Consider the following 15345-nt stretch of genomic DNA (forward strand, 5'->3'; position numbering starts at 1 on the left):
TTAAAAAATGTTACAAATGGCAAAAACTGTCGTTAAATTTTTAACAAGTTTTTGAGAATTTTTAAAGAGAAAAATACTCTTGTAGTTATCAGAACAAAAATAAAATATATGTATATTGTCTAATTTACATATTTCCCAGTTTCTGCAGAAAAAGAAGACACCTTACAAGATACAAAGATTAAAAAAAAAGGAAACATAAAAGTGGAGCAAAGCGTGAGCTTGAAAATGTATATTTTCTAAGATTAAGTTTTAGAAAGTTGCTACTGGAAGGATAAATGGGAAGTCCGGTTCAGTATAGGATGCAGTGGCTAAGGCCTGAGGGCAAGGACCTCATTCTGGCTTGGCCCTAGCACCATGCCTGGCACATAGAAAGTGTTCAGTGAATATCTGTCGAATGAATGAATGGTCTTACAGAAAGTATTAACTCTTTTTGGTTCTTAGACCAATCAGTGCTGTTTTTGAGAGGCCCCCATAGAGAGGACACTGCTTCACATGACTGTCTTGTAAGGTACAAGATGCTCAAGCGCATCCTTAGAGCTGGCATGATGATGAGGTCACTTCATAAACTGCTTTTGTGTTGCTTCCCTCCGTAAGAAAGACAAACTGTTGCACCAAGTGTATGCAGCTCAGTAAAAGTAGGTTCACAGTTGGTATTCTCTGTATGGACAGAATTTATAATAGACCTAAAATACCTAACCCAGATCATGTTTACAATGAAAGGAAATGACTTATTTTCCTTTTAGAATGCAAGAGATTTTATTAAAATAATTTATCATGTATCATTTGCAACAGACACTGGTAATTAAAAAACTAATATCCCTCTCAATTCCCACCCCCCCACCCCCCGCTGTTTTGGGGATGTTAGAGCTGTTTAGAACACTACTTCATAATACTTAACCTCAGGTGCTTGAGGTCTATTAATCTGAAAGAGGGTGGAGGAACATTTATTCAGTGAGTTCCTTGAGCTAGGATTGTCAAGCTAGAGGGAAAGGAACTGGATTCTATCCTGAAAGAGAATGCGCAAGATTTTTAAATTCTTACTAATTCACGAACCAAGCAGCCTCTGGACTTTGAGAGGATATCCAGTCCTTCCCTCTAGGTCGGGAAGATCAGAGTTTATCTCCTGGCGGCTGAGTTCTTGAGTTTCATCCCTATCTGCCTCTCCCAAGTTCCTCCTGTACCTGCAGTGAGAGCTCAGCACTGAGGAGTGACTACAGGAAAGGGGAACTCAGGTCACTGGGTATCTTCTGTGACCTGGGCATCACATGAGATGCTTTCTGTATCTTATTCCCTTTAATCTTCATGACATCCCTGCAAGGAAGCCCTCCCATTTTCCAGACACAGAAACGAAGGCTCTCAGGGGCCATAATTGCCAGGAAGTATGGAGCTGGAATTTGAAATCAGCTATGACTGGATCTGGTCCTGCCACGTGGCTTTTTTCTTAGAAATAACAGAAACTGGCCCACTGAGAAATAGGAAGTTCTGTGCTCTCTGGTAACTAGATCCTCATCATTCCTAAGAGAATTGTTTCCAAGTCTAAACTGACAAGATTGTGTTTCCAAGCTTAAAGAGCTAAGAAACACTGTGGTCCTGGGGTGGCCCTCCTAAATCATCTCTCATCTGGGAAGACTCAGGCTGAGGGTCAGCTGTCCCTTCTGCTTTTGGCAGTGAGCACTCTCTGTGTATCTTAGCTATAATTTGGCTCTTCCAGAAATGAACTCATTAATTTCTTACTTAATAGGCCTCTTTTTTGAAAGAGATAATCTACTTATATGTTCTTGACTTCCATACTGACTACTCCCGAATCTCCTGCCTTCCCCACCTGGCTCTCCCAATTGAACCAAATTCATCTTGCTTACTACATGGGCTCCTCCTGCACGTGCATTTTTCATTTGTTGTCAGTACAGTCCACCCAGGAGCTCAAGCTAAACTAATGCCATCCTTGCTCCTTTCCTTATTCCCACCTCTCCACTCCAGGACATATCAAATCAGTCACTAAGTCCCATCCCTTTTACCCCCTAAATATTTCTCCACTCTGTCTCTTCTCCTCAATCCAAACACCACTGCCCTAGTTCAAGCCCTCATTAGCTTTTCTCTGGACAATCGCTGCAGTTTCCTAAATAATGTGTCTGTTTTGAGTTCTGTGCCCTCAGAACCATCCTTCTCCACACAGCTGCCAGAGGCTGATCTAAAATGCAATCTGATTACATCAATTTCAGTGTAAAACCTTTCTCTGCTTATAGGATTGCCTACAGGAAAAAGTTCAAGCTCACTAACCAGGCAGCCGAGGTCCTCTGGGGCTAGCTCTTGCCTCTATCTGCAGCGTTGCTTCTCTCCACAGTCACAACTTTGTGCCCCAGGACCACCAGCGTGCTCACAAACTCCCCGTGTAATGCTCCAAAGTCACTCAGGTGATTGTTAGCTGGCCTCAGATACTCACCGTGTAGAACCCTCCACTGGCTGAGTGTCCCTGAAACATGGCATCTGGCTTTCCCTGAGACTGACTGATATGAGAAAGAGAAAAGTCAACATGGAAGCCTCGGTCTTTTACACACTCATCTCCGGAGTGAAGCCATCACCTCTGCTGCCTCCTGTCAGTCGTGGCCACTCAGACCAACTCTGCTAGAGCGTGGGAGGGGCTCACAGGGCCTAAAGAAGCGGAAGCCAGCAATCTATGGGGACTCTCTTAGAGGCTGGTTACCACAATGTGCTTTTATAGACAGGTGTGTATGATATGGAGAAGGCAATGGCACCCCACTCCAGTGTTCTTGCCTGGAGAATCCCAGGGACGGGGGAGCCTGGTAGGCTGCTGTCTATGGGGTCGCACAGAGTCGGACACGACTGAAGCAACTTAGCAGCAGCAGTATGATATCCTAAGTTTATTTTTTTTGAAGGAAGGCTTATGTATGCATCCATATAAGCACAAAAAAATCTGAAATGTTCATGTCAAACTCTTAACAGTAGCCAGCTCTCTGTAGTGGGGCTGGGGGTGGGAAATATTGAAGACAGCAAGTTCTCTTATTTATAAATTCTGTTTTCCTCTTACATAGTATAATGAGCATGCCTTATTTTTGCAATTAAAATAATGAAATAGGACCTTATTTCCTTCTCCAGGAAGCCTTCTCTGATGCACTTCTCAGGCTGATGTTGCTGCCCTCCTTGGCACGCCCCTGTTTCTGGCACAAGCCCCCGCTGTTGTATAAGTGTCATTGTGTTACCTTATCTCTTCCTGTGAATCCCTTAAGGACTAAGAATCCTCTGTGGCTAAGAGACGGCCTGGTACAAAACACTAGCTGGATATATTCACCAAATAAATGAACTAAAGGATTTATCTAATGCTGTAAAAATTAATTGTGTGGCTCCAAAGAAAATGGACCCTAGATACCAGTAGGTCAAATAAGTTTTTTGACCTTCAGATTGACATTCCTGTTCAATTAACCTTGCTAAAAATGGTATTCTTATTCCCACCCCCCACCCCCCATTTTTCTTCAGGAGATTTCTCATTTTTTCTTTTAGGAGCTTATCTAGTAACTGGTGTGGGAGATGATATTAACTTTTTTAAAAATGAAAGCCCTAATGGAAAAGAATTATCTGCAGTAAAGTGGAGAAAATGTACTCTTCCATGCCAATGCAGGTTTCAAATTAAGCTAAATATTCTTGCCTAAATGAGAAGAGTAAGATAGCTGAATCAGCCTCAAATCTTTTACTTAATGTTAGCATCACAAATGGAAGCAATTATAATTGCTGGCAGAAATGAATCATTCTAAAACTAGGTCTGTGCAGACAATTCTTTATATTCACTTAATATGGCTTAAAACCACCATTCTTTGATTGGAACAACCCCCAGAAGTAGAACAGTGGTATTTGCTGATGCTGTCTTTAAAAAATTAATTTTCAAAGTTTTTATGAGTGTACTTTAAATATATAGGCTTATACCACATACATAATTTCAACTGTTGCTTCAAACCTCATTTTTTAAAGAAATAGCATCAACAGTTGAAGAACAGAGTCCCTGAAATAGCCAATGGTGTGTAACCATAGATTGTAGCTACAAAAAAAAAAAAAAAAAAACCCACCCAGAAACCCAGGAATTCCCCAGGGAACCGGAAGCACGCCTGTAAGTATAATACTATCCTTTCCTGGAAAGTTGGCACAGGGTCCATTCTGAAAACATTTTTTTGAATACTCACCTGTTGGGGTGGGGGCAGGGGGCCATACTAGACCCTGGGCATCCCAGCTAGAGACAGGTATCTCTCCCACCCACGTGAGCTCCCAGCACACACAAAGCTGGCTAAGATGAAAGGTCGCTATGATGGTACCTATCCCCGACGTAAACTGTTCTTTTCTTTCTGGCCCCAGTAATTAATAATCGCGGCTTCAACATCTGGACTGGAAATGATGCGGTGGAAGTGTGGAGGACAAAAAAAAGAATTGCTGGGGAAATGTATCGTGTGTATTAGGTCATTGCCGTAGTTAGAAGATTGGGATTCTGGTGGGTAACAGAAGTGAAGGAAACGGAGAGGTAGGGAGCCGCGATCTCCAGCCCTCTTCCTTGCTCCCAAGCCCTGGTCAAGCCTGTCATGTTTAAGTAGCACGAAAACTAAACTGTGCTCACTCTAAGCGGTGACCTCGGCTGGGCGAACCCCTCCGATGCTGAATTTACTGGTCCGGACGTTACTTTACAGAAAACGAAATTCAGATTAATGGAACACACAAGTCTTGCACCTGCAGAAATTAAGAATTTCATTATTTTTACTCTGAGTCAAATAAGAAGTAAACAGTCCACCAGTCCTGTGGGAGGCGGACATTTCCTGGGCCGGGGAGCCAGGAGGTAGGGGTTGTCCTGCTTCCCAAAGCGGCCGGCTGTCGGTTGCGCGGATCCAGAGAAAGCTGTTATCAAGTCTCATGCCGGGTTCCCGCCCCTGGGACTGTGCCCTCCCCAGCCTCCACGCCCGCACCCCCCAGAGCCTCCAGTCGCTCCCGGCTCACCGCTGGGAACCTGCGCCCTGGCAATCCTCCGGAACCATTAGACGCTACTTGGACTCAGAGTCTGCTTTTGGCTTATCTTTGCCTCGCGTGCAATAGATGTCCATGCCCCCCGTACCCAGGCTTTGCAACCCTGCGAGGCCACGGCACCCCCGGAACATCCCTGCGCTCCTAGCCGCGAGCGTAACCCCGGGTCCCTCTGTGGAAGGCGCGGGACTGGAGAGCGCGTCGCCTGAGACTGGAAGGGACCGGTTCGCGCCCTAAGTGAAGCACGCCCCGGTGGCGTCCTTGGGGGGGCTCTGGGTTCCTTCAAAGTTGGGGCGTTGGCACCCGAGCATCCGGGAGCCCCGCAACCCTCGGGCACCGAAGTTTCTCTCTTTTCTGGCCGGCAACTCAACAGGGTCCCGCGGCTGCGCCGGGAGAAACTGTGGGTGGAAAAGCCGCTGCATCTCGCGGGGAAGGGGGGCTGAGGGCGCTGTCACTTGTTGAGGCTAATAAACGCGGCGCGACCCCGGAACGCTGTTGTTTCTAAAATCTTTAGCTGTGCCCGCTATCCCCCAGCCCGGATCCGGGAAGGAGGGACGAGCGCTAGCGGCTGGCAATGCAGAAGAGGGGCCCGCGCCCCGACAGCCGACCCGGGTGGGTGCTGGGGCTCCCGAGGGGAGCAGGTCCGGTCCCCCTCGCGGCAGCTGCCGAGGTTTCCAGCCGCAGAGCGTCCTCCCTGCCGGTGAAACCGCGTGGGACACAACCCATCGCCGCTCGTCACCTACTTACAAGTCGCTGTCGCTAGGATTCCCGCCACTCCTCTCAGACCAGCCCCCCACCTCTGCCACTTTTCGGAGTCCCCCGCCCCCGTTCCTGCCTCCCCGGAGCTGCGGGGCAGTCGGACGCGGAACCGCCGAGCCGCGAGGACGCCTGCCTGGAGCTGCCTTCTCTCCGCAGCCAAGCCGGCGCCCCCTGCCCTTCGCCGCGGTGTTGGGCGGGCGCCCCTGCCGCCCTCGCTCCGCTCATCCCGGCCTTCTTCCGCGCTCTCCTCCCGCCGGTCCCGGAGCTTCGCCACCGCCGGGTGCGGCGGGGCAGGCGCGATGCGGCAGCTGTGTCGCCGGGGCCGCGTGCTGGGCATCGCGGTGGCCATCGCGCACGGGGTCTTCTCCGGCTCCCTCAACATCCTGCTTAAGTTCCTCATCAGCCGCTACCAGTTCTCCTTCTTGACCCTGGTGCAGTGCCTGACCAGCTCCACCGCGGCGCTGAGCCTGGAGCTGCTGCGGCGCCTGGGGTTCATCGCGGTGCCCCCCTTCGGCCTGAACCTGGCTCGCTCCTTCGCGGGGGTCGCCGTGCTCTCCACGCTGCAGTCCAGCCTCACGCTTTGGTCCCTGCGCGGCCTCAGCCTACCCATGTACGTGGTCTTCAAGCGTTGCCTGCCCCTGGTCACCATGCTCATCGGCGTCCTGGTGCTCAAGAACGGAGCGCCCTCGCCGGGGGTGCTCGCGGCCGTGCTCATCACCACCTGCGGCGCAGCTCTGGCAGGTGAGCTGGACCCGCGCGGACCCCCGGCCCACCCCGGCCCACCAGCCAGTGACCTCGGGGATCACTCAGTGCAAAGCCCTCACTTCCAGATGGGGAGACTGAGGCAGAGAGCTTTGAACGCGGTGGCTCCGCTAGCAGATGGGACCCCTGAGACCCAGCCGAGTCTTCCTCTGCGCTCCGGCCTCCTCCTTTAAAGTCCCCACTCCCACTACTGGTCCGGGTTTCCGACCCCCGCCCCTGTCTCGCTCCGTAACGCCCTTCCCTCCTCGCCCTCCTCCTTCCGTCTCCCCCCTTTATTTCTTCCTTCCTCCGGGAGGGGGTGGGCGAGCCGCCCTAGCCTGGGAGCTATAGCCCCCAGACCGAGACGGAAGGAGGGGGCCGAGAACTTCTCTGGGTCACGCGGGGCCGGAGTGGGCAGAGACGATGCGAGCTAAGCTTAAGCCCCGAGGCTAGCTTGGGATCTCCGGCGCCACACTGGGGGCTGCAGACGCTAGGCAAAGGTGGGCGGATTGAGACTCTGGCAGGTTGGGCGTGGAGAACTGAGCGAGGTGGGCGCCAGCGGAGCGAGCAACCTTCTTTCGAGGGTCTCCCCATGCCCAGCCACGAGCCGGGACCCCCCCTCTCTCTTCTGTGCCCCACGGAGGCGGCAGTCGTACCACGTGCCCAGGCGACACCCATGCCAGCTCGGGGAAGCCACAGCGCCTACCCCGAGGGTATCGGTGCTGTCCGAAGCCTCTGTCTTGGAGAGAGGTAGACGGGACGCCCCCCGAGGATAAGAAAGGGAGGGCGCGCCTCTCCTGCCTCTAACTGGGCAATTGACTGTACTTGGCTTTTCCTTTCGATACGCGTGGGTAGAGCTAGGGCGCACACCCTACTTTCCAACCTACGCCGTTGCCCCCAGTGGATACCAGCTCCCGCCAACCCAGTGTCTTCTCTGTTTCCTTCCTGCCCTACGTTCCTCGGACCTCTCTCGATGCGCTTCAGGAGCCGGTGACCTGACCGGCGACCCCATCGGGTACGTCACCGGCGTGCTGGCGGTGCTGGTGCACGCCGCCTATTTGGTGCTCATCCAGAAGGCGAGCGCAGACACGGAGCACGGGCCGCTCACCGCGCAGTACGTCATCGCCGTGTCCGCCACCCCGGTGCTGGTCGTCTTATCCTTCGCCAGCACCGACTCGATCCACGCCTGGACCTTCCCCGGCTGGAAGGACCCGGCCATGGTGACCATCTTCGTGGCGTGCATCCTGATCGGCTGTGCCATGAACTTCACCACGCTGCACTGCACCTACATCAACTCGGCGGTGACCACCAGCTTTGTGGGGGTGGTGAAGAGCATCGCTACCATCACTGTGGGTATGGTGGCCTTCAGCGATGTGGAGCCCACCTCTCTATTCATTGCTGGCGTCGTGGTGAACACCCTGGGCTCCATCATTTACTGTGCGGCCAAATTTTTGGAAACTAGAAAGCAGAGCAACTACGAGGACCTGGAAACGCAGCCGGGGGGAGAGGAGGCGCAGCCAAGTGGAGATCAGCTGCCGTTTGTCATGGAGGAGCTGCCCGCAGAGGGTGGAAATGGCGGGTCAGAAGGTGGGAAGGCAGCAGGTGGCTCCACTCAACCGGGTGGACAAGAGGCTAGGGGCAGCCCCAGAGGGGTCTCGCTGATGGCTAGGAGCTCGCAGATCTCAGACAGCCCTGAAGAAGTGGGCAGGAGTTCATTAAAGGATGCTTACCTCGAAGTGTGGAGGTTAGTTAGGGGAGCCAAGTATGTAAAGAAGGATTATTTGATAGAAAATGAGGAGTTACCCAGTCCTTGAAAAGGAAATGCACGTATGTATATATGTACATACACTTATTTTATATGTGAAAGATGACCTATTTTAATGAGGAGCCGCCCAGTTTCGTGCTTGGAGTGGGGAAGGGGAGCAAAGAAAGAAGCTGAAATGTCTGACTGCAACACAATTAGTACCGGTGTGAATTATTTAGCCTGAGAATACCAAAGGCATCACAGAGGCAAAAGAATGTGAAGGTGACTAGCAAACTAAGGCAGGGTTTCAGCTGCAGATTCTTAGCACATTTTTGGTCGTTATGACCACAACCAAATATCTGCATGTATGGAGAGTCCTTCAACCACCCCCTCCAAAGATGGAGCATAGAGATGATGGCAGCACTTAATTTAGTTCAAAGATTACATGCAGGGGCACCTTTTTGACAATAGTTTGAACTATAGTTTTTATGGCCACTTTGGAAGAATATACTATTGAAATAACATATTTAAATACACTGAACTAATGTTTACTGTTTAAAGTCACCTGAAATATGTTTACTCTAATTTTCCTCTGTTTTAAAATATATATAAGTGCTCTACTCTTCTATTGGTAGAAAATGTTACAACTATTTTGAAACTGAATTCTTAGCTTTAATCATGAAGTTTAAAGTTGGCTTTTAGTAATTAAAAATATTTGAAAGGTTGTTTTAGTTCATTGCTTTGTAATATTTGTTATTGAATGCCATAACCTTTTTAAAAAACAGTTTTACTGTGTCCAGTATTCTTTCAAGCAAATGCAATGGCTGATGTATAATTCAGTGTTAACTGAAACCCAAACAGAAATAAGACCGTTCAGTTAAGCTAGGCCTTTCAAGTCGCGCTGCACATCCTAAACCGTGTTACAAAAAGAGCAACTGCTATATTCACTTTATGATATTTTTCTATCTTAAATTTGTCAAAATAAAGTATGAGTCTCTGCTAAAAGGTATATTGTTAGAAATTTGTCTTCAACACATCTGTGTTCTGTTGTTGCTGTGTGGCTTGTGTTTGCTCCCTATGAGTGGTGTTTAGTATCTGGGGTGCAGGGCTCACCCCCCATCAGGAACTTCCTAAATTAGCATGGCAGTTTGGTTTCAAACAACAACGTTAAAAACACTCTCATTTTCCAGTCAAGGAAAAGTAAAGTAAAATAAAGTCCTGCCTCATGCTGCCTTGTGAGAGCCATCCACAACTGACTTCAGTTAAGCTGGAGTTTGAAATGTAATAAAAGCGGGAAGCCAGGGGAAATCTTCCTGTCAGCCACCTCCCAGAGTGTACTTGGAAGGTGAAGACAGTCATCATTTGCCAGCATGTTTCTGAGACTTTATTTTTCTTCATTTTCCAAAGATCAAAACCAAGCAAAAAGCAGAGGCATCAGTTTTTCTCTACAAGCTGGTAAGTGTCATTGTGATGGTTTGTGATTGGTTCTGGCTTGCTTGTTTTCATCAGCAATTGATGTTTCCATATGTACCTCTAGAAGCCATTTAAGTGGTAGGAGCTGTCATATGGCTGCAGTTAGAAATGGTTGACTAGAGTTATAATGACTTCTTTCAAAATAAGCATTAAAGGTAATGCCAGCATGCCAGAAGGCAACATTCTGTAGCTACTCTATGAAGCTGAGAATTTGTGAAAAGCAGCAAAACCGAACAAAGTATATATTTTTTAAGTCCACTGTCAGACAAATCAATAAAATGATTGTTTTTCACTGAAAAAATTCCCTTTTGGTTAAAACTGTGGGTTTGCATTTATTACAAAAAGATTAACTCTTTCCTGTCAATAGACTTGTAGAAACATTTGTAGAGACACTCCAACCAATCCAATGGAAGTATTTCCTTTACTTGGATGGATGAACTCCATTCAGTCAAGGATGGTCATGGGACCTGTCAGAGCCAAGGAGGTGCAAAGGGACTTTTGGTAAGACTTAAGTTTCCTAATTTTCTTTTCTGGGCTTGCCTTGTGGCTCAGCAGTAAAGAATCTGCCTGCCAGTCCAGGAGATGCGAGTTTGATCCCTAGGTTGGGAAGATCCCCTGGAGAAGGAAATGACAACACACTCCAGCATTTTTGCCTGGGAAATCCCATGACTAGAGGAGACTGGTAGGCTACAGTCCATGGGGTCAGAAAGAGTCAGATGCAATTGAGCGACTAAACAACAACATCATTTATCCTTTCACTGGACTTGAACCTAGGAGGATAGGGTGGGGGTGGGGCAGACATACTGTTGTCATCTTACCACCAGAAAAAGATACAACAGGAAAAAATCAACACAGAGAGGTGGACCAGGGTGGTAGAGAGAGAGAGAGAAACTGAGTCCTGAGTCCTGATTTCACAGGGCCCTGGCATTCGGATGGCTTTCCTGTAAGTTAGCACTAGACCTCAGATTGTCAGATATAAAACAAGGTCTGTTTTTTTAATTGTTTTTATTTGCTTTAGTCATTGAGATTTCTGCCACTTTCAATAACAAAGAATCCCAAGTGACACAAATATAAATGCCCGGTTTTTAGCAACAAGGTGGGGTAAAAGGACCAAAAGAGGTTTTTGTTTGTTTGTTTTTTGCTTGTTTTGTTTGTTTTTCATTTTTCACCAACACAAGCTTTTACTCCTACCCTTGCCTAGGGATTAGATATACCACTCTGGTCTCAAAAATTACCATCTACTCTGTATCACCATGGTCTTAAACAACCCATGGTTTTACCTATCATCCTTGTCTTCAGTTTACAATTCAGTGAATCCTACATTCATGCTTCTCAAATTCACTGGATGTTGGAGCAATGTTTTGTATTGCACACTATTATAAATAATGTCTGAGGTTTATTATTATAGTCCTTGCTAGGTGCTAGGTGCAGTTCTCAGGGTTTTACATGGACTAATTCATGTAATTCTTATAATATTTCTACATGTTGGCATTAATATAATCCCAATAATACAAGGAGTAAACTGAGGTGTGGCGGTCTAAGGAAGTTTCCCTGACCTCTTAGCTGGTAACCTATAGATGTGGGAGCTGATTTGAACCCAGGCAGTCTGACTCCAGTGCCCATCTGTCTCACCATTATCCTATCCTGCCTCTTGGTGAGATACATTCAACCTGACATCATAAAGCTGGAGAATGTGGGAGTGCTGGTGGGTAGTTGCAGTGCTTGTTCATTACAACTCAGTTAGGACCATAGAGTCTGCTGTCCTCAGAAAGAAAAAGGATACAACCTATATGTGTGTGTTTATGAACAGTTTCCTGTTTGTGAGCACTAAGGGACCCAGATAGCAGTTGGGTACCAAGAAAACAGAATCAAGAAAGGGGTTCTATTGCTATTATAACCAAGTCCCCAAGATCTCCAGACTTTCCAGTCCATCACTCGTTTAATATTCAAGCAAGTCAACTTAATCCTTCACCTTAAATAGCCCTGAGAGGTACAGACCTTCAGACTAGTGTTTCTGAGGATTCACTGAGCATGCTCAGTGTTGCTGATTGCTTGCTGTTCCCTGCTGCTGTGTTGATCATTTTGAAAAAAGACTTTATTGAAATATAATTTACGTACCATAAAATTTGCTCATTTTAAGTGCACGATAGTCATTAGCATGTTTATAGAACGGTACAACTATTACCACTCTCTAATTCCAGAACATTTTCATTGTCCCAAAAAGAAATCCTGTACCTGATAGAAGTCACTATCCATATTCCCTTAATCTTCCCAGCCTCCGGCATCGCTAACCGACTTTCAGCCTCTGTGGGTTTGCTTCTTGTGGTTAAATGCTTTCTGCTGTCTTGAAATTGCTCTTTCAAGCTGTTCTTCCTAACCTGCTCCTGTGCTCCATTTTTTTTTTGACACCAGGTACTGCTATTAATAATAAAAAGTTAATGTTGGGATACAGTTGATAAGATTTACTGAATGCTTACAACTACCTATCCTGAGGACATTTCAGTGCAGGAAAGGAAAACTTAAAAGTCAGTATTGGAAGTCTCTGCTCTTGGGGTCTGAGTGGTTCTCTGTCACCTGGGCCCTGCCTGCTGCTCTGTGGGGCCCACTCCTGCCCAGGACAGTGCCTTCCCCACAGTCACACTTACCCTAGGCTTAAGCCCCCAGTATGCTTATTTTCCTATAATTTTTCTGAAGAAGTACCTGGGAAGAGCTGTGACACTAAAACAAAAGAGAAATCATTTGACAATATAATTCTTCTCTTCCAAGAATGTGGAAAAACCATAGTTATCAAAAAATATCATCCCTGGGACTTTCCTGGTAGTCCAGTGGTTAAGACTCTACTTCCACTGCAGGGGACAGAGGTTCCATCCTTGGTAGCAGGGAAGATCCTACATGCCATGCAGTGTGGCCAAAAAAATAAACAGGCTTAAAAAATTTTTTACACAAAACATACACATGCACACATATAGGAGGTTTAGATAGACAGAGAAAGTTATTCTGGAAAAGTTTGTAAGTAATGCAAAGTTGGCTATCTGCCCACCTGTTGGCTCCCAGCCCCTCCCACATTCTTCCTTGCACACAGAACTCTAAACTTGTTCAAGTACAAGCAGCAATGTGCTCAGGGAAGGTGGGTCAATCCCCTGTTGGATTAATCATCTTTTTTCTAAAGCCTTCATGGAGGACTCATAGCTTTTTGCCAATGATTGGCTTAGCAGAGGGCCTGTGATGCAGCTAGAGTAGGAGATGAATGAGTAAGTATGCTAGGAAAGGGGTTCTGGGTCAGTTCTCTATGATAAGAAGATGCTCTTAACCCTTTATCCTGCCTTTGTATGCAGTTGGTAGGGATGTGATTTCTGAAGCTATGGCAGTTATTTTGCAGCCTCAAGTGGACAACCCTAAGTGTGAACAGTGATATGTTCAGGGCAAACAAGAAAATGAGGGAAATAGCCTGTTTCTTGGTGCCTTCATTGTACTGCTCATTTGGCAGCACTGGAACTGCCTACTTCAGGCATCTTGTCACAGGAGAGGATAAATTCCTATTCTAAAGTCACTTGTAGCTGGGTGTTCTTTTTCTTTAAGCCAAATCTTCCCAACTGATATTAAATTTGAATTTGATAGTTAATTTTGCATCAGAAAGAAAATACAGTTGAAAAGCAAAATGTTTTTTCATTGCAACATCAATTTTAATCCATCCACCCATAATTTATTCCTTGATTCAACAAACACTTAATAAGTAAATATTATATACCAACTTCTGAACAGTTTATTTCCTTTTTAAAACTATTTCTTTATAGTCAGTGTAATTGGTGATTTCTTTATACGTGAAGGATTACTTCCAAAAGGGCTAATTTGAGGATGAAGACTAGCCAAACATTCTTTGAAAGGGCAATAAAAACTCTAAGGTTTATCTTCTAAAGTTTATCTGACAGACATAACTGGACAATGTTTCCCATAGTCACCAAGAGTTAAAAAAAAATGATACAGAAATGTGATGAAAAAGGGGCAAAAAGTGTCAATAAAAAGTGTTTAGTGAAGGAGATCAAATTGCTCTTATACAATGAAAGGATCCTTGTGTGTTTAATCACTCAGTTATGTCTATCTTTTTGCTACCCAGTGGACTGAGTAGCCCGCCAGACTCCCTGTCCATGGGATTTTCCAGGCAAGAATACTGAAGTGGGTTGCCATTTTCTCCTCCAAAGGATCTTTCTGACCCTGGGATTGAACCCCCATTTCCTGTGTCTCCTGCACTGCAGGTGGATTCTTTATCCGTTGAGCCATCAGAGAACTCCAACCTCATTTAAATAGGAAAAAAGCAAATTAACCCATAGTGAAAATATGTGTGTCAGTGAGGCTGCTGGAACGGAAGTTTGTTCATGAGCAAGCACATTAGTATCACCTCTGCAGAAAAGAAAACAGATAATAAACAATGCACATTATTATGGGCTGAATGTTAATGTCTCCCTCCTTCACCCTGAATTCATATGTTGAAATCCTAACCCTCAAGGCATTGGTATTAGAAGATGGGGCCTTTGGAGAGATTAAGTTATGAGGGTGTGGCTCTTTTACCTGGGATTGGTGCCCTTATAAGAAGACACCGGGGAACGTGCCTGCTGTCTCTGCTCTTTGCCCGGTGAGCATAAAGAGGAGCTGGCCATGTGCAATCCAGGTGTCAGGCCCTCACCAGACACTGGATCTCCCAATGCCTTCATCTCGTATGTTCCCAGACTCCAGAATTGTGAGAAATAAATGTTGATTGTTTAAGCCACCCAGTCTATAGTATCCTGTTAAAGCATCTTTAGAAGAGAACTGAGAAAATGAATATTCCTGTGAGTGAGGGTTTCTACCATTACAACCCCATCCCTACTTTCAGACTATTATGAGAGAGAAATGCACTTTTGTTGAGCTTTTGTATTCAGGCTCCTTTTTAGTTCAGCAGTTTAGCCAGTATTCTCACCAAAACACTGTCATCTCACTTGTCACAGTGAGAAAGAATGATTTTGAAAAAAAGAGGCAGGGAATGAGGGCTTCCTCCTACTCTTTTTCTTCTACTCCTTCTCACTGTCCTCCTGACCAACACCCCATGTGTAATGGCCCAGGACTCCAGACTTCCTATACCCGCTGCATCATTTTAATTTGCAGAACTATTGAAGGCACAGTATGTATATAAGAGTGTGGCTGGTTTAGTCACAGAGTCGTGTCTGACTCTTGGGACCCTATGGACTGTAGCCCACCAGGCTCCTCTGTCCATGGGATTCTCCAGGCAAGAATACTGGAGTGGGTTGCCATTTCCTTCTATATATATATATATGTTACTACTATCCATTTTTCCCATTGACTTTATAAACAGTGGATAGAATTCAATGAATACATTGAATGTTTAGTCATGTCCAGTTCGTTGCAACACTTTGGACTGTAGTCAGCCAAGCCCCTCTGTCCATGGGATTTTCCAGGTAAGAGTATTGGAGTGGGTTGCCATGCCCTCCTCCAGGGGATCTTCCTGAACCAGGGATTGAACCTATGTCTTCTGAGTCTCCTGCATTGCAGGTGGATTCTTCACCGCTGAGCCATCAGAGAAGCACAATATTCTTTAGTAGAACTTAAGGGAGGCCTGGCGT

The 15345-nt window shown here is 46.6% G+C and overlaps 1 protein-coding gene across 1 annotated transcript; it reads left to right on the plus strand.

Annotated features, from left to right (window-relative positions):
* The first annotated feature begins 6071 nt into the window (after positions 1–6071).
* SLC35D3 (solute carrier family 35 member D3) lies at positions 6072–8327 on the plus strand. Its single transcript, XM_068984830.1, has 2 exons — positions 6072–6513; positions 7498–8327. Exons 1-2 carry the CDS (start codon positions 6072–6074, stop codon positions 8325–8327), a joined length of 1272 nt encoding a protein of 423 aa, XP_068840931.1.
* Positions 8328–15345: the final 7018 nt, after the last annotated feature.

The sequence above is a fragment of the Capricornis sumatraensis genome, chromosome 13 (assembly GCF_032405125.1).
Source record: "Capricornis sumatraensis isolate serow.1 chromosome 13, serow.2, whole genome shotgun sequence".
Classification (NCBI taxonomy): Eukaryota; Metazoa; Chordata; class Mammalia; order Artiodactyla; family Bovidae; genus Capricornis; species Capricornis sumatraensis.

Bases quoted from the DNA above. Each gene is read 5' to 3' on its own strand.
- SLC35D3 (XM_068984830.1), top strand. From the start codon at position 6,072: ATGCGGCAGCTGTGTCGCCGGGGCCGCGTGCTGGGCATCGCGGTGGCC. The intron at 6,514-7,497 runs GTGAGCTGGACC...GATGCGCTTCAG, and splicing joins CTGCGGCGCAGCTCTGGCAG to GAGCCGGTGACCTGACCGGC.